This window comes from Pleurodeles waltl, chromosome 12, assembly GCF_031143425.1.
Source record: "Pleurodeles waltl isolate 20211129_DDA chromosome 12, aPleWal1.hap1.20221129, whole genome shotgun sequence".
Taxonomy (NCBI): Eukaryota; Metazoa; Chordata; class Amphibia; order Caudata; family Salamandridae; genus Pleurodeles; species Pleurodeles waltl.
In genome coordinates, this window is record NC_090451.1 from 170,500,812 (window position 1) to 170,525,169 (window position 24,358).

At 45.8% G+C, this 24,358-nt stretch overlaps 1 protein-coding gene across 2 annotated transcripts in view; it reads left to right on the top strand.

Annotated features, from left to right (window-relative positions):
* LOC138268325 (DNA topoisomerase I, mitochondrial-like) overlaps positions 1 to 24,358 on the top strand; it is a 1,149,155-nt gene that overhangs the window by 1,091,823 nt on the left and 32,974 nt on the right. For both annotated transcript variants that reach the window (XM_069217851.1, XM_069217852.1), the window contains 4 exons: positions 3,093 to 3,161; positions 4,901 to 5,015; positions 21,278 to 21,405; positions 21,541 to 21,635. In XM_069217851.1, coding sequence (XP_069073952.1) covers positions 3,093 to 3,161; positions 4,901 to 5,015; positions 21,278 to 21,405; positions 21,541 to 21,635 — 407 coding nt within the window. The remainder of the gene's footprint in view (positions 1 to 3,092; positions 3,162 to 4,900; positions 5,016 to 21,277; positions 21,406 to 21,540; positions 21,636 to 24,358) is intronic.

Sequence of the window (24,358 nt, forward strand, 5' to 3'; positions counted from 1 at the left end):
TTTCGCAAGGGAAATTGAGGCCTTTACGGTTACTTCACTGTTGCCCCGCCGTCTGCTGTACGTACCCTCTCACCCCCAAAGTACTATTAGCTATATATCCTCTCCGAATAACGTGACCGACTCACCCAATGAGGCACAGCAATGCTTTAATTATTAAACGAAGGGGCTCAGCTATGTGTTCACTTGTTTGAAGTAATACTAAAACTACCAAACCTGTTTGTGGTAGGAGTTCAAGAAATGTAACCCAAAAGAGCTAAACTAGGATGTACCGATAAATGTAAGAGCAGGAAATACATGTCATCTTTCAAAGAACTTCAGTGCAAAAGGACTGCGCAACGCACTTGTCCATTACGGAAACACTTTTATATGAGATTAGTTCTGCGTACTTTTAAAACAAAACCTTAAACCTGTCAATGTCTAAGTTCTTAGCTGCTAAAATCTGCTGTGATGTCAAGATTGAATTTAAAAACCTGACAGGGTAGACTTCGGGGTCTTTCCATCTGAGGAGTTTGCCAAATGGTGTACCAAGATTTTTATTTATGATTAAGGAACTCTGAAGAGATCCACATAAAAACAGTTATTGAAAACACCAGTGGGCATGAAAACATTGCACAGAATAAGTATGCGCAGATCTAATTCCCGCTAAAAGCTTTCAAGCTACTTCATATAGGAAAGTGTCATCTTTCTAGTATAGTTACCCCCCACTTTTTACCGGATATCAATGTGTTTAGACTGTAGCTCACTGAGACCCTGCTAACCAAGACCCCATTGACTCTGCTGTCTACTCTAAGGTTGGTTGCTGTTAAGCTTTTTACAATAAAATTGGCATACTGGAAAACCCATGTAATTCCCTAGTGTATGGTACTTAGGTAAGTAGGGCATTGGTACACCAGGTATCCCTCATGGGCTGAAGTATGTATTGTCCCACCTATGGGAGCCCATGCAAACTGTCTGCAGGCTTGCCATTGCATCCTGCATGAAAGGGTGCATCCACCCTTTCACTACCAAACCTGGTCACCGCACTTAGACACTAAGTGACCCCTCTGGTAGGCCCTTCAGCCCAACGTCAGGGTGCATGTCCCTAAGTCTGAGGGTACCCCAGCATGAACAGGGTGTCCCTACAGACCTCAAGCCAATTCCTGGACTTAAGTGTGTGGAATTAATCTAAAGGTATGTAGTGGACACGAGTCAACACGAGTGGTCCAGCTACATAATGGCTTCTCCGAACCGAGGCATGTTTGTAGCAAACACGTTGGAATCATGCAACTACACAGATTCCAGTGTTAATTGCATGTTACATGTACTCTGGGAGTTCCTTGGAGGATCCCACAGTTCTGCCTGTGCAGCCTTACGGGGTCTAGCTGTCAGACCACGCAGCTGCTGACCCCAGACATTGTTCTGCCCTGCTGCTGGTGACCAGGCTCATGCTGGAGAGGAACTGGATGAGCAATGACCTTGCACCTGATCGCTGGGGAGACTGACCATACTTATCTCTGCTGTTTCTTTCTGCCCCTACCCTCTAGCTAACTAACACACTTAACTTGGTTGGGTTCACTATTTGACATTCCATTTTAAATAGGGCCCTGTATATTTTTTATGCTATTTTTGATGGTTATTTTGTATACATATTGTGCGCAGATATCTCCAGAGCGAGATATACCAATGTTAATCTAGTAATAGTGCTGTAATAAAGTATTCTTTACTTTTGCAACACGTTTGGTTCTTTCTTGTGAGTGAGTTATTGTCTGACTACTGTGGCATTGCAAGTGCTTTACATTCCTCCTGGATAAGCTTCAACTGCTCCCTGAGTTACCCCTAGAGAGCTTTTGCTATCTTGACATGTATTTACTATCACTAAGGGTTGCCTGGACTCAGTATAGGATGCCACACCATAGGTGTACACCATAAACTGAGCCAGCTTCCTGCACTTCAAACAAATCATTAATATAAATTTAGAAAACATTCAAAAAAAGTTTTTTTTAAAAATACTATAACAAAACATTTAATTAGGGGGCATTTAAAGTGACTAGTGCTGCTGTAGCTGAACATATAGAGAGCCGCAAATAAATTGGCCTCCGCCATCTACGTTGTAGCAAAAAAGTGTTGGACAAACAAACAGGACATGCTTCAAATCCAGGTGCATATAGTTACATAGATTACAAGTTGAGGGGGGGCCCATGAGTGTTAGCATCGCCAACCTTAACAGGATCCAGAAGCACCTTAACCTGTGACGTAAATTACAGCCAATATACAGTTGTACCCTCCTTACAGTGATCGCATTACTTGTATACTGAATATCCCTGTTTTTGGGGTCCTGTCCATATCCATACAGAAGCCTAATGCCCAGGTAGCCTGCTTTAGGACGACTTTTAATGGGTTCACTGGGTGAGATAAAACTAGGTTAGGGTTCATATTTAACAGATCAGCCGCCATTATAAAAATGTGTATAGATCACTGATCCTATTTCCCTCCAATAATTCTTTTTTCATTAGGTGCCCAAGTAATTTTCTTTGCTGCTTGATATGCAGGCAACCAAACGTACCATCCCAACCAGACCCTGAACATACACAGTTCTTAATCACATTTCCAACCTCAGGGCATCCGCTGGGGTTGAAGCAGTTACTGAAGTGATATTTCTTAGCAGTTGTCCCTCCAATATATTCAAAAGACCCCAATTGGCCACCTTGATTTTCTCTAGCCCACACAGTAGGTAGCAGATGTACCAATATGGCACAATGTAACATCTGTTTTTACTGTACTTACAAGTGTCAGAGGTGTCTTAAAACATTTTGTAAACGGGCATTAGGAAAGCCAGTAGGTCTGGCATAAAAGTGCTAACAGATGCAAACAGAATTTATGCATTGCTGTGTAGGTAAGACCAGAACAGTTGGCTTAGCCAGTGCTTTTTTTTTTTTTTTTGTCAGTCTATAATATCTCTTGTGCTTTTTTTTTTTTTTTAAATACATTGTCTGTAATATGATCTCTCACATGCAACATTTCACAGCATCTATCAATTCGTCTGAAATCTGTGTGGTTTGTGCAGCTAGCCCTCAAATATTTTTATTAAAAGTTGTTTTCTATTTTTTTATTAGGTTTTTAAAAATCTGCAGCTGTTCATGGAGAACAAGCAGGAAGGGGATGACTTATTTGACAGACTAAATGTGAGTACGTGCTTTGTGTAAATCGTTATTGTGCTCTGTAGTAGTTCACTGCATCAGTGTTAGCTTCTCTAAGCAAGTCGCCAGATGGCAGGGCAACCCTCTAGGAAAAGGAAGCCTTTACACCTGCCACCTTAGACTGCAGGTGTGCCTCCATAGCAAAGTGGGTAAGTGGGTGAGGAAGGAGACAAAGCATAAACCTGAAAAATGCTCAGCTATTGCGTTGTGACTATACCCCCTACCTCGTAAATACGTCAGGAGTGAAAACATTTATGAACAAGCAAGCTGGAACTAGTCCTTTTTAAGTCTGTAAAGCAAGGTTTTTAAAAAAAAATATTCACTTCACAGATGAACTACAAAATCGGGTGTTTTCCATGTCCAAACACGGGGAAAACTAATCATTGGGATGACCTTGCCACTGTGGAGTGCAGAACTGTTTACAAAAGGTTGGGTTGCCCATGCCAATTTTGGCTTTCTCAACTGTGTCCTGGTAGTCTTTTCAGAGTGTCAGTGAGGTTCATCGACCAGCTAGCTTTGCAGTTTTATATAGTGCGAACTTGGCCCAATGACATTAGAGTGCTTTACCTGGGATCCATATTACCGGATCTATTTGTATGTGTTTGTGGCCTGCTGTAGGGTCCCATGTGATATGTTTTCTTACTCTGTCCACAACGTGGAAGCAAATGCACATTCGCAGCTTGTGATGGACATAAAAAAAAAGATTTAGCTTATTTCCCGACCCCTACTTGTACCCATATGAGAAAGCATACTAACACTAGCGGAGCACACAAGTGGTAATTTACTAGTGCTCTGCTACGTATGCAGATCTCCCGAGAGTACTTATACCATATCCAGCCATTGTTTGAGGAGAGTGGCAAAAACAGCTCCAACTCATGCCATGGCCCCTCCCCACGGTCAGTAATACCAGTAAATGCCACACGAGACCCGGCAAGTCTGCATAGTCCCTCCACGCCGTAGAATTGGTCACTGAAGTCGAATTCACATTAATGTACTTTATTTCTGTGTAGTTTAGTTTGCAATGTAGCACATACTTCCAAATAGCAGAAGCGTGTTTTTTTTCAGTTACTGAACTATTTCAGTACTCTGCCCAGTGCCTGATACTTGTTCCCTTTAATGGAAACCTCACTTTAATTACGGCTCTGCCATCTTGTTTAATGCTGGCTGAATTCTTTCTTTCTGTGTAGCTGAAAAATCTCTCATATGGAAAAGCCTCGTGACCAGGAGAAACGCATTTCGCTTGGTTCATTTGAAAAACATTTCTAAAATAAATAAATAAAAACAAGGCAATAGCTACCCTTAGATGGAATAAGACGGCCCTGCTGAGTTACAGATGGACACACACGGCGCCATCAAATAGTGAGAAAATTACCAAATTGCTTTCTGTTGTTATAGACGCTGCTACCTTCTCCTGTTCCTCCAAGTGTTATCTCAAAGCCTGCAGCCAACAGCCTTTGTACCGATAACGCTTGCTTTACGATTTCCCGCTCAGAAAACCATAACATTTGAAGTTTCTTCGGAAGTGATGCATTGGGAAACGAGATAGAAATAATCGGCATGGCCAGTCACTGGAACCAGACCCAAATGACTGGCCCTGCTCACTAAATTCCCTCGTTGGCACGCTGTGTGCGCGTGCGTCGTCCGTCCAGAGTACATGCTGTTATTTCTTTCAGTGTTTACGCAAGAATCATACGTAACCTCACGCCCTGCCATTTTGTTTGCAGACCCCGATGTTGAACAAGCATCTCCAGTCTCTGATGGAAGGTTTGACGGCCAAGGTTTTCCGAACGTACAACGCCTCGATTACCCTGCAGGAACAGCTGAAGGGGCTGACTGACCGTACGTCCATAAGATTTTCCGACCTGGTGAAGGAGCAGGGTCGATGCAGATAGGTTATCTGTGGAGCCTGGAGTTTCCCCAAGAGGCCAGATCCTTAGAATGGTTTGAACAGATTCAATCTCAGGACCTACATGTATTTCCAAAATGCACTGAGGTTGGAGAGAATGCACCGGTTACTTCATTACTCCGAATCCAAGTCTTCCCCGATACAGTCCTTACATAAGAGATGGCATCTTTTCCTTGTAGATGTTGATCCCTAGCTAATTCGATATACTTCCCCCAACATGGGTGCCACTACCCAGGTGCCACTACAAAGGGGAAGTACTACCTGCACACATCCTGCCAGTAGCACGCCAAACAAAAAAGAAGAACCAGATAATCAATCACCCCAGTATGGGCAGGATGAGAACCCTAGGACTGTATCTGGAAAGGCTTGGACATGGAGTAACAAATATTACCGGTAATTATGCAATGCATTACTTCCTCGTCCATCTCCCCCGATCCAGTCCTTACATATGAGGAATACCTCAGCAACATTGATTATATGTGTAAATAAAAAAACAAGAACATTTTGCTTATGCAAATGTAGTGAAATTTAATACAAAATAATGTGGCAAACTGAACAAACCAGAAAAGACAAAAGTGAACTAGAAACTGCTGATAACACATGGTCAACCAGATGAAGTAGAGAAACCCTCCCCTGAGTACAGTAATGTGAAAGGAAAGTATACGGGGAGTACCACGTGGCTGAACAACAAATGTCTCTCACTGACTCCCCTTTAAATGAAGCCCACGAGGCAGCCATACCCCTAGCAGACGTGTACCCATCACCTTTGGGAGGGGGCATCGCAAGCGGTCAGATACTAGGCCAACAAAATTGCAGACTTTATCCACCGGGAAAGAGTAGATGTAGAGGGACATGACGCCCTATGACCCACCTCAAAAGTAACAAATAGAGAATCTGACTTACGAAAGGAAGTTGTACGCTGCAAATATATTGTCAAAGCTCTGTGCACATGGAGCAGGTGCAAACGAGTTTCCTCATCCGAGGAATGATCTGGGCAAACTGAAGCACATTATTCTGAGAACAGTAAAAGGAGGACGAAACTTGGGGAATAAAGCCAAATTTGGTCGCAGCACTACCTTATCCAGAAGAAAACATGTGAAAGGGGACATGGACAGCAATGCCCCGATCTCACCAATTCTCCTCCCTGAACAAATAGCCACCAAAAGACTACCTTCTGAGTTAGATACTTAGCTCCACCTTATCCAGGTGCTCAAAAGTTGCCGTTGTCAAAGAATGAAGAACCAAAGGTAAATCATAAAGGAGACCTAGCAGGGCGTTGGAGAAAAACAACTCTGCAACAACTGAGAAACATAAGGAGCAAGTGTCAACACATCATTCTCCCAGCATGGATAACTGCCCACTGAGCACTAATGGTGGAAACTGCTAATCCCAAAACAAATCCACCCCTCAAAAAAATTCCAAACCATGACCAGCTCACAAGTAACTGCTTAGAGATACACCATTTCTCAAAATGTAGCCAATGCCTATTGTGTAAGATTTTCTAGTGGAAGGAAGGGATTGCTGAATAGAATCCGCCACCTCGAACGACCAGCCCTGAGCAAATAACTTTAACCTTTCAGCAACCAAACCGCCAGGTTCAACTGGCTGAGAGAGCACTGCGACAGGAGTGGCCTTCTCAACAGGGAGGGATGGGTGGACGTGGCCATGGGCTCATGGAGTGAGCCGCGCGGAAGAAGAGCTCCAATCGGGGGGAGGGGGCCTCCGTCCTCAGCCATCCTGAGGAGTCGGACCGCCCCCCCTCTTGCATCTCCCCCCTAAGATAGGGGTTTGAGAGGCTAGGAGCAGCCTGGCTGGGACCGGGGGGCCGACCCCGGAGCCGCCCACTGGAAAAACTCGGTGCGAGCCGCCTGACTCCAAAATGGCAGCCGCAACTCGAGCAACGAGGCCCTGAATACTAGGACCTTGGAGGCTGCATGCTGAGGGACCCCGGTGGCAGGGCTTGAGAGGTGAGAGCTGGGGGCGGAATCCCTTGCGCTGCCCCTCCCCCCCGGGATCTCAGAAGAGCCGGCGAAAAAGGGGAAGATCACATGGTCTGCCTGACGCTAAAATGGCAGCCGTGCTAGTGAATAAGATGGGCAAAACAAGCGCGGCCTGGGAGTGAGACAGACCCAGTGGAAGAGTACCAGAAGAGAGAGGCACCACCCTGCCCCAGACCGAGTCGCGACTCCTGCCTTGGAGAGGGGTTGCCTGACTGGGCCCTTCGACCCCCCCCCCACACGCAATAAGCGGCCTGGCCTGGTGAGGCGGGCCTGTGGAATGGGGTCACAGACAGCCCTCCCCACCCCCCCAACTATCAGACGCTCAAGCTGAGAGGAACAGGGAAAAAGAAGACCGAGAACCCTGAGACCTATGAGGAGGGGGGCTGAGCCCGGCCAGTGCTCTGTGGGGACTATTGAGAGACTTGGATGCGCCCACTGAGGAACCCGCGGCTGATCCTTCAGCAATGGGCAAAACCAACAAACGAAGAGAAACGGCACAGGAGACCAGGGGCCGTTCCGAGGATCCTGCCCCCTCACACGAGTCCGCGGAACCAAGGGAGGACGCAGGGACCCCATCCTTAGGGGACATAATGCAGGCCATCACCTCCTTTAGGGAAAGCTTGGAGCACAAGATACACTCTTGCGCAGGACCTGGGCTTACTCCGGGAGGACCAATGGTGCCTCACTGAAAGAGTCACAACAACCGACTGTCGCAGAAATAAGACCAGAGTTGAAGCTAACCGATGATCAAGTGGCGGCCCTCGAGAAACAAGTGGACACCTAAGTGGCCCGCTCCGAAGATGCGGAAAACAGATCCCAGAGAAATAACATCCAGATAGTTGGGCTTCAGGAATCAATCGAACAGCAGAACCTATCGGAATATCTGGAAAAGTGGATCCGGGAGGAAGTAGCTCTGGAGGGCCTCACAAGACTCTACACGTTTGAAAGAGCACAGAGAGTGCCAGCGAGGAAACCCCCTCCGGGAACACCTCCTAGACCGATAGTAGCCACGGTATTACACTTTAAAGATCGCGACCTAATATTAGCCCAAGCCAGGAAAGCTTGAGAACTGAAAATAGAGAATGCACAGGTCCGAATATTCCCGGATTTCTAACGTGAGGTACAGCGTCAAAGGGCATCCTACATGGAAATCAAAAGACAGCTACGCACCTTAAACATACAGTATGCAATGCTATTCCCGTCCACGCTCCGAGTAGCGGAGGATGGAGGAACTAAATTCTTCCGGACGCCCCAGGAAGCCAGGGACTGGGTAGATCTCCGAGAGGGCCCGACACGCGACGGGGCTCACCGAGGAGCAGGGCACAGAACTGGGAGGCCCGAAGACTGAGGCAAAAGAAAACGACACCCACAGCGGAGGAGATCAGAGCAGAAAGGCAGAGAGGAACAGTGGTAGTCGCAGCCCTGAGCAGAGGAGAGTCAAGCCCAAGACCCATGGGACCATGCAGTGAGAACAGGGGGTCCAACGCGGGTTCGGAGGACTCGGCGGCCCGAGCATTGAGATGCCAGTGGTGACACCGGGCACCTCCTGAGGACATCATCTGAACATACCTCAGGACTTAATCACAAGAACCCGAATAAAGGCTCTGGGGAATGGCCCTTTCACGCCCTGGCACAACGTAAACTGGTAAGGTCCATAATATCAGACTGGGGGCCCCTGGGATCGGCGTACCCAACCGATCGAGGCCTTTACATTTTTTGCTTCACTTTCCCACAGGCATTGACTTTTAATTTTGAATGAGTTTGGATGGGAGACTGTATGGACACCTGTCCTGGGATTGGGGAGTTGGGGAAGTTTTTGTTGTGTTTAAAGTTTCGGGTCCCTCCCCTGTGCCTGACAATGAGAAGAGACACTCACCCGCCCCCCGTCCTGCGGCTCCCTCACCCTTGGAGGAGGCACGGAGACAATTTGTTTCGGCATTATCTCAATGGGTGACCACCAAGACTATAGGATGATTTCCTGGCATGTAAGGGGCATGCATACTATGGCCAAACGCTATAAAGTTCATTCATACTTATGTAGAAGAGGGGTGCACATAGCGTTATTACAAGAGACCCACCTTACAGCTGCGGAGGGGGCGGCACTGCAGAAAAGATGGAGAGGCCAGACTTATTACACAACCTACTCAGCATTTGCTAGGGGCACCCTTGTTTGGATACGCGCAGGGATTCCATTCCAGATGACTCACACACTGACAGACCCGGAGGGGCGCTATGTGCTGGTTACTGGCAAGCTGGGAGGGTGCGACATTACCCTGATAAATCTATATGCACCTAACGTGGACCAGGGCGCCTTCCTAGAGCACTTGTTGAATGCTTTGGCCCCTTACCTGATTGGATCTGTTCTGATAGGGGGGTTGTTAGAAATTGGGTTTTTGGTTGGCAGTCAGGTTGCCCTCTGTCCAAGCAAGAACCCTCACTGTAGTCAGGGTAAGTCACACACAATCCAAAATCAGCCTGTGTCCACCCTCTGGTAGCTTGGCACGAGCAGTCAGGCTTAACTTAGAAGGCAATGTGTAAAACATTTGTGCAATAAATCATACAATACCATAATATAACACCACAAAAATAACCCACACAGTGTTTAGAAAAATATATAATATTTATCTGGCTACTTGCAGGTCAAAACGTTCAAAGATGCAATATGAATTTGTAAAGATATCACTGAAAAGTACTATATAGTGTCTTAAGTCTTTAAAAAGCAAACAAAGTCTCTTTCAAGCACAAAGTACCTGGTTTCTGGTGGAAAATCTCCGCAAAGGGCCGCAGAAGAAGAGATACGTGGAAAAATGGTGTGTGCGTTGATTTCTCCCCAGCACACACGGACTTGCGTCGTTATTTTTCACGCGGGGAAGTCGTGCGTCATTTTCCGGCACGCGGACAGTCTCTTTCTGTGGATCGCAGGGATTACCAGATGTCCCCGGTCTGTGCGTGGATTCTCCTGCTTGTTTTCTGGCTGCGCGTCGGTCCGTGGGGCTGTGCGTCGAAATTTCACTCTCACGGCAGGCCTCGCGTCGATTTCTCCTTGGAAGTCGGGCGGCGTTGTCCTTGCGAGGCCGTGCGTCGAAGTTCCGGTCGTCCCGAAGGTGTTGCGGCGATCAGCGTCAGTGTGCGGCGTTTTTCTCTCCGCGGAACAAGTTGTGCATCGCAAATTTCGGCGCACAAAGCGTCCAAGTGAAAAAGAGAAGTCTTTTTGGTCCTGAGACTTCAGGGAACAGGAGGCAAGCTCTATTTAAGCCCTTGGAGAGCACTTTTACAGCTAGACAAAAGTTCAGCAAGGCAGCAGGCCAACAGCAAGGCAGCAGTCCTTTGTAGAAAGCAGACAGGTGAGTCCTTTGAGCAGCCAGGCAGTTCAGCAAGGCAGCAGGCCAACAGCAAGGCAGCAGTCCTTTGTAGAAAAGCAGACAGGTGAGTCCTTTGAGCAGCCAGGCAGTTCTTCTTGGCAGGATGTAGTTTCTGGTTCAGGTTTCTTCTCCAGCAAGTGTCTGATGAGGTAGGGCAGAGGCCCTGTTTTATGCTAAGTTGTGCCTTTGAAGTGGGGGTGACTTCAAAGAGTGTCTAAGAAATGCACCAAGCCCCCTTTCAGTTCAATCCTGTCTGCCAGAGTCCCAGTAGGGGGTGTGGCAGTCCTTTTTGTGAGGGCAGGCCCTCCACCCTCCCAGCCCAGGAAGACCCATTTAAAATGCAGATGTATGCAAGTGAGGCTGAGTACCCTGTGTTTGGGGTGTGTCTGAGTGAATGCACAAGGAGCTGTCAACGAAACCTAGCCAGACGGGGATTGAAGGGCACAGAAAGATTTAAGTGCAAAGAAATGCTCACTTTCTAAAAGTGGCATTTCTAGAATAGTAATATTAAATCCAACTTCACCAGTCAGCAGGATTTTATAATACCATTCTGGCCATACTAAATATGACCTTCCTGCTCCTTTCAGATCAGCAGCTGCCATTTCAACAGTGTATGAGGGCAGCCCCAATGTTAGCCTATGAAGGGAGCAGGCCTCACAGTAGTGCAAAAACGAATTTAGGAGTTTTACACTACCAGGACATATAACTACACCGCTACATGTCCTGCCTTTTACCCACACAGCACGCTGCTCTAGGGGTTACCTAGGGCACACATTAGGAGTGACATATATGTAGAAAAAGGGGAGTTCTAGGCTTGGCAAGTACTTTTAAATGCCAAGTCGAAGTGGCAGTGAAACTGCACACACAGGCCTTGCAATGGCAGGCCTGAGACAAGGTTAAGGGGCTACTGAAGTGGGTTGCACAACCAGTGCTGCAGGCCCACTAGTAGCATTTAATCTACAGGCCCTAGGCACATATAGTGCACTCTACTAGGGACTTATAAGTAAATTAAATAGCTAATCATGGAAAAACCAATCAATAGTACAATTTACACAGAGAGCATATGCACTTTAGCACTGGTTAGCAGTGGTAAAGTGCCCAGAGGTCAAAAGCCAACAACAACAGGTCAGAAAAAATAGGAGGAAGAAGGCAAAAAGTTTGGGGATGACCCTGTCAAAAAGCCAGGTACAACAGGGGGGACGTTAATTGCATAGCTGTCCCGGATCTGGACAGATCACATCCCCCACTGAGAGACTCTGTTGTGAACACCCTAGCTAAGAGGTTCTCTGAGTGGCAAGCAAGATGACAGCTAATGGACTCCTGGAGAACCCTCAACCCACAAGCCCAAGAATATTCCTTCTACTCTGCAGTACATGACCTACACGTAAGGCTCGACACTTTCCCCAGATATACACGTCCAAATACGTAGTATAGAATACCTAGGGAGAACCCTCTCAGACCATTGCACCGTGCTGATGCACATAACATGGACAAGGGCTATCACTAGCATTCCAACATGGTGACTTAAGCCAGACTCACTCGAAGACCCGGCTTACCGTGACCAAATTAGAGAGCACATCGCGCAATACTTTGAGAATAATGAACCAATAGCACCATCCCCTCACACACTTTGGGAGGCATTTAAGGTGGTGATACACGGGCGTTGTATTGCTGAGTCCATGGGGGTCAGGAAGACCCTGTTATGGAAAGTAGAGAGAGCTGAGGATGAAATACGTAAACTGGAAACACAGGTCCCCGGAGACCCCCGGCTATAGGATGAGCTCTGAGCAACCAGGGAGCTAGTAGCTGAAAATACAGAGAAACTTTGTTGTTTCGATTTACAAACTATATATGGCCATGGCCCACGTGGAGAGAGACAAAGCAGGAGCCCTCTTGGCATGGATCATTAACCTGGCCCGCCAGGGCTCCCTCATTACGGAAATTAGAGAGCAGGGAGATGGTAGGCTCTACCGGCAAGATGATATCAACCGCCACTTTTTCGAGTACTACACCACTTTGTATGCTAGCACTTTAGGAGGAGAGGGGGAAGAGCGGGGAACTTTTTTAGATGCACTCTCATGCTCCACTGTAAGCGAAGAGGAGAGAGAGGAACTGGGGGGTGAAATAACTGCCCTGGAAATTAGTGCGGCCATAAGCGGTCTAGCCCGGGGGAAAACGCCTGGGACAGACTGCTTACCGGCTGAGTTCCATGCCACATATGAACGAGAACTGACCACCAGACTAGAGCGGTTATTTAACGCAGCGAGGGCAGCAGAATGCCTACCACGGTCCACCGGGGAAGCTTTGATTGTCCCTCTACTAAAGCCCGGCAAGGCACCCACCAACAGGAGAGCCTATAGACCCCTATCTATGCTAAACACCGATTACAAGATACTGAGTAGAGTTCTAGCTACCAGGTTGCTTCCATACATGACCCGTATAGTGCACCCTGATCAGGCAGGATTTATCCCTTCCAGGAACACAGCTCAAAATATCAGGAGAGTCATACATATCATGGACACCATCGCCCGCTGATACCCGGAGTCTGCGGTGCTGGCCGTGGACATCAAGAAGGCATTTGAATGTCTTGAGTGGGATTACCTTTACACAGTCCTTCAACGTATGGGGTTGGGGGAGGGCTTTGTCCGCTGGACGAGGCTATTATACACAAATCCTAAAGCGAGAGTCAGAACTGGGGCTACTATATCAGAGCAGTATTCAGTTGAGAGGGGCACCAGGCAGGGATGACCCCTCTCCCTGCTGCTGTTTGCGCTAGTGATGGAGCCACTGGCGGCTCAAGCTAGGACTACGACCCAGTATCACGGACTACAGCAGGGTACAAGACGACACACTATTGCACTATATGCAGACAATCTACTACTCTTCCTGTCTTCCTGCAGAACACTGGTAGAGAATTGACGGGAGCCCAATCCCTATTAACATTATTCGGCCGGTTGACGGGACTGAAGGTCAACTGGCAGAAATCGTACTTGTTCCCCCTGACTGCAAGGGCCGATCCACCAGAAGGGCTGGGAAGTGTGCCATGGGAGCCCCGTTGCATGGAATACCTGGGGGTTAAAATATACCACTCCAGATCTGACCTGCTGGATGGCAACATTGGTAAGGTCATGAGAGCCCTGAGATCCAACATCGCTTTCTCTCGGTAGTTGGTAGGGTAGCAATTATTAAAATGGTGGCGCATCCCCGCCTGTGCTATTATTTTGCGTCCCTGCCGGTCTGGATCCCGGTGGCTATGTTCAGGGAGATGGATTCTATGCTTACGGCATTTATTTAGGGAAAAGGAAGACGCAGAGTTGTGCTTGCTAAGCTTCAGAGACCCCGGGAGGAGGGTGGACTGGCGGTACCCGATCTTGAATCCTATTATCTCGCGGCCCAGCTGCAATGGTTGGCCAAATGGATGGCAGCAAGAGGGGCCGAAGAGGGAGGAGAGGGCGGGGAGGCACCTCCCAAATCCTCGCTTGCGAGGGTTTTCCTGGGTCGCCCCACCTTGGGACTGGGGCTCTCACCTGAGGCTGAGGTGTTGGCTCACTGCTGGAGACGCTGTCTTAGGCACTCCGGATCGACAGTGCCATATGCGTCGGAGATTCTGATGGCCTGGCTTCGCTGGTTGCCTAAAGCAGGGGACTGGAGAGGAATGGCAGCATGGGAAGAGGCGGGGGCCCTGGAGATGGGGGACCTTTATAGAGAGGGCATCCTGTTGCCCTTTGAAGACTTCAGTCAGGAGCACGGACTGTCGCTGGGCCAGTTCCTACTGCATTGGGCAATCACCCAAGGGGTTCGGGCATACTGGAGGACGGGAGCGACGGAGCCAGCTCCTCACCGCCTGAGCACATCCATTATAACAGCGGATGGCACACATAGAGCGTTCTCTAACCTATATAAAGTGATAACAGCTGGAACACGGGGACCTCTAATGGAATTAAAGTGAAAATGGGAGTCAGACCTTGATACCCAGATCTTAGAAGATGACTGGGAGCAGGTCCTGGGGAGGGTCCAGAAGATATCTAGGAACTCACGATTTCAACTAATTAAATTTTACCTCATACACAGAGCGTACTTCACCCCGAGAAGACTCCGTGACCACTTTCAGATCTTAGATGCCAGGTGTCCTCGCTGCCGGGCAGAGGCAGCTGAATTTCTCCACATGCTTTGGTCCTGTCCCAGATTGAAGATGTACTGGAGCTCAGCGGTGAATGAAGTAGCAGCGGTCATAGACCGTGAGATCCCCACCGATGCCAAGCACTGCCTATCGCACTGGTTTCCCCACACCCCAAAAAATCGAGCAACAAGTAGGTTCCAAGGTCTAGCATTTATTTTGGCCAAACGGGAACTGACAAAGAACTGGAAGAGCGAGGCTGGACCCAGCCTTCCTAGCTGGAGGAGAGAGCTCCAGAGGTGGTCTGAGAGCGAGAGCATGGTTATACACATAGATCTAAGAAGGAAAGGGGGGGTCCCCAGAACTGAAGGAGGCGTGGGATCGGCTACTCGACAGACTACGAGAGGAGCCGGACTCCAAGCTGGCAGGAGAGGAGGGATGAACTCACACACCCATTGATTGATAGGATGCGGCCTACCAATAGATCTGAGAGGATTACTGACCACACAAGAGATACACCAGATCACCCCACCGCAGGGGATGGATGAGACGATGGGAAGGACAGAGGGGGAGTTACAAACTACACTTAGTCGGGCACGGGGAGGGGAAGACAGGGAGGAATGGGTGGTAGATAATGGACACGACAACCATAACTAACACAAGGCAGCACCATACGAATCTAGCCCCTCATTTTTAGCCGATAATAATAGACAAACAGCACATGAGGGGGGGAAGGAGCACGGAGACTGGGGCCATTTCCGAGCCCGAAGATAGGGTGGAGCCTAACAACACCAGAACTGCCAAATATTAGGAGCCCTTAGGAAGTATGATGTAACAGTCGTGAAGTTAAGAAATGTAAATTGAAATGTATCATAAATAAAACCAATAAAAACCTGTTAAAAAAAAACAAAACAGGGAGGGTTGAAGGGGTAGGGTTCAAGGATGAGCAACTGCCATCTCCCGTAGAAGGGGAAGCCAAGGTCTCCTCACCCACCCAGGGACTACCAGAATGACCCAGGCATGATCCTCCCAAACCTTCTGGACTACCCTGGGAATCAACAGGAATGGAGGGAAGCAATAAAGAAGCCATGAGGTCACTTCACAGAAAGAGCATCCAACATCCAAGCCCCCCTGGCTGGAACTAGAGAGTAAAACTGGGGTAGAAACACGTTCTCTGGCTGGCAAAAAGATCCAACAAAGGGGACCCGAACCTCTGAACAATCGCCCGAAAGATTAGAGGGCAGGGCAGGTTGATAGGAAAATCCTACTCAACTGATCGGCAGGCCGATTCTCTCTCCCCAGAAAATAAACTGTCCATAGAGAAAGAAGATAGTGTTCTGCCCATAAGCATATGTCCTTGGTCAGGAGATAAAGATGGAACCACCCCCACCTGTTGATATATGCCTGCACAATCTGGTTGTCTGTCTGAACACAGCCTGGCAATCCTTGTGTGAGAGGGAGGAATCGGAGAAATGCCTCCCTGACAGCAGCCAATTCCCTCCAATTGGATGAATGTCGGGATTCCTGAGGAGATCACTGCCCCGGAGCCTTGACCATCACAAACACTGTACCCCAACACTTTCTGATGGTATCTGTCGTAATAACCAGGGGAGAAGGACTGCTTCAACTGGAACCCCTTCTGGAGGTTCCCTGAGACCAACCACAATTGCAAGTCCACCCTGATCTGAGGAGAGACTAGGACTAAGGCTTCGAAATCCTGGGAAAAGGGATCCCAATGGCTCAACAAATAGTGAACTAGGGGCTAAAGATGTAAACAGCTCCAAGGAACCAGAGCCAGGGCGGAAGCTATCTCCCTCTGACTTTGTAACCACATGCAGGCCGGTGCCCGAGTTATCTCCAAAAAATCTGAAAGATGCATTGCAGGTCTGGCGGACACTGCACCCCCATGTCCATACAGAACAGAGCCCCAATGAACTGGAGTGTCTTTGCAGTTTGAAGATTGAAGATTGGACTTGGACAGGTTTAACAGGAACCCATGACTCCTCAGAACATTGCATACCTACATAGCTCCAATATGGCATTTCATGCCTTGGAAAAGGAACTGATTAGCCAATCATCCAAATAGGGGTATACCCTGATGCTTTGAGAATGTAGAATACCCACCAAAAGAGCAAAAAGCTTCGTAAAAATTCTTGGTGCTGAAGTGAGCCCGAAGGTCCGGGCCTGGAACCAGTAATGTTGATCTGCAATGGCAAAGCGGAGAAACCTCTGGTTTGTGTGGAAGATTGGCACATGCAGATACACATCCATCATATCCAGGAAGGATAAGAAGCTCTCCTTGTCTCAGCTAATGTCGTCATTTTGAATGTCCGAAGAACCAGAAATTTGTTGAGGACTTTCAAGTGCAAGATTGGACAGAAATCTCCAGAGGGTTTTTGAACTAGGAACAGAACTGAATTAAAACATTGACCCTGTTCCTGCAGTGGAACTGGGATAACCGCCTGCATGCAAAGCAACTTCTGGACCCTGTTCAACAGGGCCTGTCTTCGCAATGGGTCTCTGGGCATTGGTGTAACTTTGACAGAATCCAAAGGAACTTCACAGAAATCCAACTGATAACCCTCTCAGACAACTCTGACTGCCCATGCATCCGAAATGCTCAAGGCCCCAAGCCTCCTTAAAATGCTTCAAACGTCCCCCTACTGGAAAATCCAGACCATAGTCATGCTGTTGTTGGTCCTGAACTAGAGGGACTAGGGGTTGCATGTTGGAACTGGGATTTGTCTGAATGAGGGCCCCCTCAGCTATGACCCCTGCCTCAAAAGGGCTGGGACACTCCTTTGGCTGAAGGAAAGGGAAAGACCTAATTATAAGAAAAACCTCTACCTCAAGCAAAGGATTTGACCCGAGCAATTATCTTCTTCTTTTCTGCAGTCATCTTATCCATATCATCCAATTGCTGGCCAAACAACTTAAAGCCGTCAAATGGAAGCTTCATCAATACTGCCTTTGAGATGACTCTGCCCTTCATGTACGCATCCACAAATGACGGCGGGTCGAGACTGCCACCCCTGAAGCTGCCGCAGAAGAACATAAGTTATCGAAGGACACAGCCAATCAGTAGCAAACCTGCTGTTCCATTAAAGGCTATGAGGCCGAGCAGTCTGAACCTTCTGTCCTGTGATCAGCTAAACTGAAAATCCTTGAGAAGGAATTGTACTGTGTAAATAGAATATGTTAGCCCTAATGGCAAAGTTAGATGCTGCATAAGCCCTTTTAACTGTCCCATCTACCTTTTTAGCCAGAGTCTGGTGGTGAGGCATCTTTGGAGTTGACATTACCCAGGGTGGACAATCCCACCATAAGGTTATCCACTTTAACAGCAGCAGGAAATCCGTTGGAAAATTTCTCAATGGGATACCTTTTAAATAAGAAACATGGAAAACAGGACTTAATAATGTCTTTACATTCATGCTGTAACACCCTCTTAATTGCGGAATGCACAGGAACTGACTCTGGTTTAGTTTTTTAAATATTGTGTCAAAAAGTCACCATCCTCAGCTGTTAGGTCAACTTCAGGGAAATCTAAATTAGTGGGCAAATGTTGCAATACTTCAGACAGGTCAGCACCTTGCACAAAATGACTCTTTTTCCACATCCCCAATGTCCTCCATTGGGCGCTCAGGTTCCTGAATTCAAAGAATTTTAGGGGCAGAAGGACTTTCACAAGCTTTAAAAGCAGCCTTCTCTACAATTGCAATCATCTCCTGCAGGGATGGCTGTGCAGGAGCCTCAGCAGATGTGCCTGGATAATCACCAGCAATCTCCGCCGCTGCATTGAAGAGAAACACCAAAACACAGTGAAACAGACCAACTTCCTGTTTATCCAGCCAGTTATGGAATCCAAGTGTCCTAACCTGCCAAGTGATGCCACCCTAGTCCTGTGCCCTTGGAAGTGAGCTTGAAGGTGCTCTGCCAGCCCACCTGTAGATCCAGCAGAACTGGTGCGTCTCCTCTGTTGCAGCAGTTCTCCCAGTGCAAGGACTCAGCAGCAGCCTCACAGTTCACGTTGGAACCACCACTATGCAAAAGTCACAGACACAGACTTTCGCATTGCAGCTCTGTCATAGATTGCAGCTTTGACATTCTTGCATCGGAGCCTTGCAGCCCTTCAGAAACCACACATCATCGCTACAACACGTTCTCAAAGCCAGACTTCATATTACAAGCCCTTGCTGGCAGGATCCTCAATGACACTGTAGGTCCTGGCTTTGCAGTTCCTCAGAATCAATGTATCGTCTTGGCTGCATGATGCATCCTTGGCATGGGATCTCTCAACGCTGTGCAACTAGGATTTAAGATACTCTTTCTCAACAGGCTTAACTGAGTACCTGTAGCTGGTCTGAGCTCCATTGTGGTCACCTTGAAGTTGTGACTTTGTCCCAGATCAGTGCAACCAGAAATCCACAGTTCATCTGTAAATGCAGGCAGGCGGGTCTGGGCAGCTTATATGAGCCTCATATATAAAAATCATTCTGTTTGTGTCACAAATATGTTGGGGGTACAGATCTCCCAGGTCCACCACCTCACACTGTGTCAGGGTGCACTGTACTAATTTGTTTCAGGTGGGGGCAATGCGTTGCATGGAAAGTGAATTGCTAATGAATAGTGTGGAAAACCAAGCTGGTTGCCAAGTTTCTGCCAGGGCCTGCATTTGTCACAATAGTCCATATTTCTTGTGAATTTATAGGGTGGCCATCTGGGGGCATGGTTTTGAGCAGTATGTTCTCCACTTGGTCGCGTTCAGGATACAAGAATGGAAGTTGGGCATCAGGATGGTACCTGTGTCTCGCATAGTTGCACTGTGCCATTAGGTATTAAAGTTCATTCCTCCTTTGTCATATGTAGTGTTAATATGTTCCATCTGATGCAGGTTTGCTTTAGAGGCCAAATTATCCACAGTCGACGCTTTGTGCCTTTTGGTGCTATAATTACTGAAAGCTTGGAACCTGCATGTCTCTGGTTCCACTGTTTGGATTTTGCTCATTTTGGTTTTGTTTTATTTATTAAATTTTACCGTTTCAAAATTGGTGTGAAATTTTTCTTGCATTGTTTTCACTTTATTATTGTTTGAAGTGCTGCATACATACTTTACACTGTCTCTAAGTTAAGCCTGACTGCCCTGTGAGCACAGACTAATTTGGGGTTCGCTTGTGCCCCACCCGGACAAGGGTGCATTTGGTAAAAAGGTCAGACTTAGGAGTTAAACTTGTTGGTTAAAGCCGTTTTGTTCATTTTCTCTCTTTTCCCTTTCCATACTTCCCCTTGTGCACTGATGATATATTGAGGACGTGCAAATATTACTGTATTTAATTTACCTAGCTATATGCTATTATGACTTTAACTTTGTTGTATATTAATGCACACATTGGCTCTTCGGTGAACTACAGATCTCACCAAACTCCAGATCATTTATTTTGTATTCTTGTTTCATAATAAATATTATATTAAAAAAAAAAAAAAAATGTCTGTCCTGCACTTGGACATGCCCTTAAGCCTCCTCTCTCTCCCCTTCCCATGTTTTCACATTTCAAATGATGCTTGTAGCAGGCAGTGCTACTTTGTTCATGTGGATCCTTTCATCACTAAATGCCAAAAGACTCTGCAACATTGTTGCATAATTAACAGTCAGCAAGGCAGTGGATCTGCCCGATCCTGTGGTGCCAGCAATGGGAAACTTCCCCCATCAAAAGTAACCGAAGTCTATATAAGTAAAGGTGATTTACCGGATGTCATTCCGTGTAAAATAAAATGAATGACTGTATCTCTTGAAGCACACTTTGGACCCTTCTAGTTTTCCTCTCTGCTAATTCTAAGTGTTCAATTTAACTGCCGAAAATAAAATTCTACAGGAGAAGCTGACATGTGTTGCTTTTCGTGAAGTTGTGAGGCTTGTGAACATAATTCTTTTTAACTTGCTGGAAAAATTGTCTCCGAAAACAGATTTTGATTGAGAAGTGTCTTGTTGCGGGGAAATGAGGCGCATGCAGAGTTTTTTGTTTCTGTTTTTTTCAATCTTTGCATTCAGATCTTTTTTCATCCAGTTTTCAAAACGCTGCTAATTTCATCAAGTTCCGAGGTCTGTAGTTTTGAAGAGAAAATCATACTAAACTAAAGTTCAACAACTTTCCACTCCCTTTGCGAAAATTACAGTGTTTTATACCAGTGCCAGAAATGTCAGTGCTATTCATCTATTGTACAGTCTGTTGCATTCTATACATGTCGTCTTTTTCAGCAATGAAGTTGCATTCTCTGTCTTAGAAGCATATTTATTGTGGCAATTTTGGTAAGGACACTAGAAAAGCTTTATCTACAGCTGAACAGGGTGTATAGATTTTTATCGTATAAGTGAAGCTACTTTACTTCGGGATTTAAGGACTTTAATTCGCTGGGTGCATTAATATATCTGTTTTTTCCAGCTGCTTGAGAAGATGAATCTGTATTTCTGCTTGCTCCTCTGAAATTGTGGCTATTCGATACTCTCCAAGTTGTCTCTCCACTACGTTTGGTGTCAATATTGCTTTTCTGGGATCTGCTGTTGCTCTATTGTATTGCCTGCCTTACTAAGAAAACAATTGTCTATTCGTCTTTTCATCCGCCCACTAACCAATTAGCACACCAATGTATAATCTACTGCCTGACAACCTGCAATAATGAATTCATCTGATGTCTATCAAATGATTTTCTTTTGCCAGCTGATGAGCCCATACCATCAAAAATATTGTCCTACAATAGAGCCAATCGAGCGGTTGCAATACTTTGCAACCATCAGCGTGCTCCACCAAAGACGTTTGAGCAATCCATGGCAAATCTTCAAGCTAAGGCAAGATATTCATGGAATGTTTTGCATTATAAATCTCACTATGTGCATCTTTCCTCACTATTGATCTAGATGATTTTCTTTTCGTCAACATTTATCTTAGGAAAAGTTCTATTTCAAGCTTTTTTTATCTATTAGATTGAAGCGAAGAAAGAACAGATTTCCTTAGTCAAAACAGAATTGAAACAAGCAAAGGAAGACGCTAAAAACAGTGAGAGTGACAAGCTGCAGAAGTGAGTAAACTTCGACAATGTGATCGTGATGGACTCTGTGTCAATGTTATACTTCTGAAAGACTGAGCTAGTTATGATAAGATCGAACACAAAGTGCCCATTCTGAGGAAAGATGTGGCAAAATTGTGTTGTTGTGGCAGTTGAATGAATTATTGTGCTTGTACGTCTTTACATCATGTAATTGGTTTAATATTATGCTTCACTTTTAATCTATACTCCATAAAGTGTGGGTTTCATTTTGATTATCCTATCACCCCATTGTTACGTAAATCTTGCTTTGTAGACATAATCTTTAACCCTCACTTTTGGTTTATTGAGCTTTGTAGTTCAGGCTTCGCACGAGGGGAGTACTTTCTTAAACGATTATAGCTTAACCTATTATCTCCTCTTCTAGGCTGTACAAGTTCCCTTTCTTAAACCTTCACTAATACTCTCAGTTTTGTTTTTAAAAAAAATATTTAAAAAAATCTGTCCTTTACCACTTTTCGACATTAAATGCTTACTATGAATTTGAATAAGCATTTCAAATGTAAGTAGTCAGAATATAATTTATAGAAACACAGTAAAATAATCAGTTAGGGCTAATAATAACAAAAGGAGTACAGAGTAGCAAGATTAGGTGACAAAAGCAACTTATTAGAACAAAATGTTGATCCTTTGTGTGCTATAATTAAAAGGATTAATTACATTTAGTTAATTAAGAATGAAGTATTCTATTAAAACAAATCCCATATAAGTACCATCATGTGCAATGAAAAGTAATCTAACGTTGAAGAAAATATGGGTGGAAGCAAAAAACACTTCACCAAACAGAAATTATAACAATAAGTTACTTTGCATTATATTGACCTCTAGATTCACTGTGCAAAGTATTTGCCTGCCAGGCTAAACACAACTTAACAGATGTAGCTACAGCACATCGGAAAGCACAATTCAGTGGCTTGTCCCTTTAGTCTGTAAAGTCTTTTAATGTGTTGGGTTAACTGAATATTAGTGTAAGAAATTGATTTTAGCCATCACAAGTGTGATTTAAGAAAATTATACACAGGTGTACACACACGATTCGATTAGAAACTTTATTCACTATCTTTCTGTAGTATAAAAGTACAAAGCAGATAACATGCTTTAACTTAAAAGTTCATTGTATCATAACCAGTAAATATTGCCAAGCACATTCTTCACAGATGCTGCACATTAAAATACCCCCCCCCCCCGCAAAGCTCCCCCCAGATAGGGAACTTGTGACCTAACATGTTTAAACATACAAAATTCCATAAAACACTTTGATAAATACTCCAAACAATAAAAATACAATAGGCATGTCATCATTGAATTGCAATAGAGAAAGCTATAAGCTTGTCCTAAAGTTTAAACAGTGCCTGATAAAAGCAGCTACCACCTACCAAGTCATAGGGGCATCCAGTTTCCCTAAAAAGGAAAGAGACAGTCTGTATGGCTGGAAATTATAACGCTTTAGAAGGGAGACAAGATGTTTCCTTGGGACGTCATAAAAATGACAGAAAAAATAAAATGTAAATCTGACTGAGGGGCTGAACCATCATAAAGACAGGGGCCTAACTCCTTCAGTGAATAACACCTATAGAGACGGTCCAACATTAGGGGAAAATAATTTAGGCAAAACCTAGTAAGAACAGAATGGTGTTGTAAGTTTTGTAAATCTAATAAATAGGTTTGTAGGCCCTCATATAAGGGAGTCTGGCTGTATGGAAGTACTGCTGTTTTGTTTTTATTTGACTCCACCCTTCCCCCTGCATACACCAGTAACGCCTGCTTCAACTTGGTCTTACTATAGAAAAGGCATAGTTGAGGCGAGGTGAATAACTCCAATAACCCAATTGCCTCCAGAGACAATTTCACATACAAGACCCAGGGTAATTCGAGGACTACATCAAGATTCAAGCAGTGCTCTATCACCTGTTGTGTCAATGTGGCTGATTCCCTTCTCCAAATGGAGTGCCTGAGTAAAAGAGGGGCAAGTTTGATTCTATCAGTAATCTAAGTAAAACCTAACTCATCATGGCACACTGTTAGAACAACTCCGCTGGGCAACTAAGAGATTTTTTTTTTTAACATCCTCTACACTCTGAATCTTGTGGAGGCCCCCCCATTACCCAAATCCATATCCCATATGTGGCAATTGCCATGGACTTGGCTGCATGTAATGAACAGCTCATTAACTGGTTTAACGCCTAACTTCTTACTGAAGTTTACTAGAGCCAAGACCGCTCTCTCCAACATGGTTGCTCTATTCAACCCCATCGGTTTCCATGTATACCTGGCATCGAAGAAGAATACCCAAGTAAGAGAAGCTTGAGGCGTCACTCACTCTACAATTATTGATGGTAAATCAGGATGTTTTTTGGGCCTTCTACCACAGGTCATAGTGAAGGTTTTATCTTCATTCACATTTAAATCCAACTCTTACATAGAAGTGGTGTAGTCCTCTTTTAGACCCTGCAGTGCCTGTCCGGTTCTTGCAACAAGCACTGCATCGTCCACTTAAAAGAGGATAGGGAGGGGGCATGTACTAACTTATGGAACATCTCTGGGTCCCCTACCTAGGGCTGCTTCTACTCTATTTGTGTACAAAGCAAAGAGGAAGGGGACCAGCACACAGCCCTGCCTAACTCCACGTTTGATCTTAAAAGGCTGTGTGTACTCACCGTCCCAACCAAAGTGCACATGAGCGCTTGCTTCGGAGT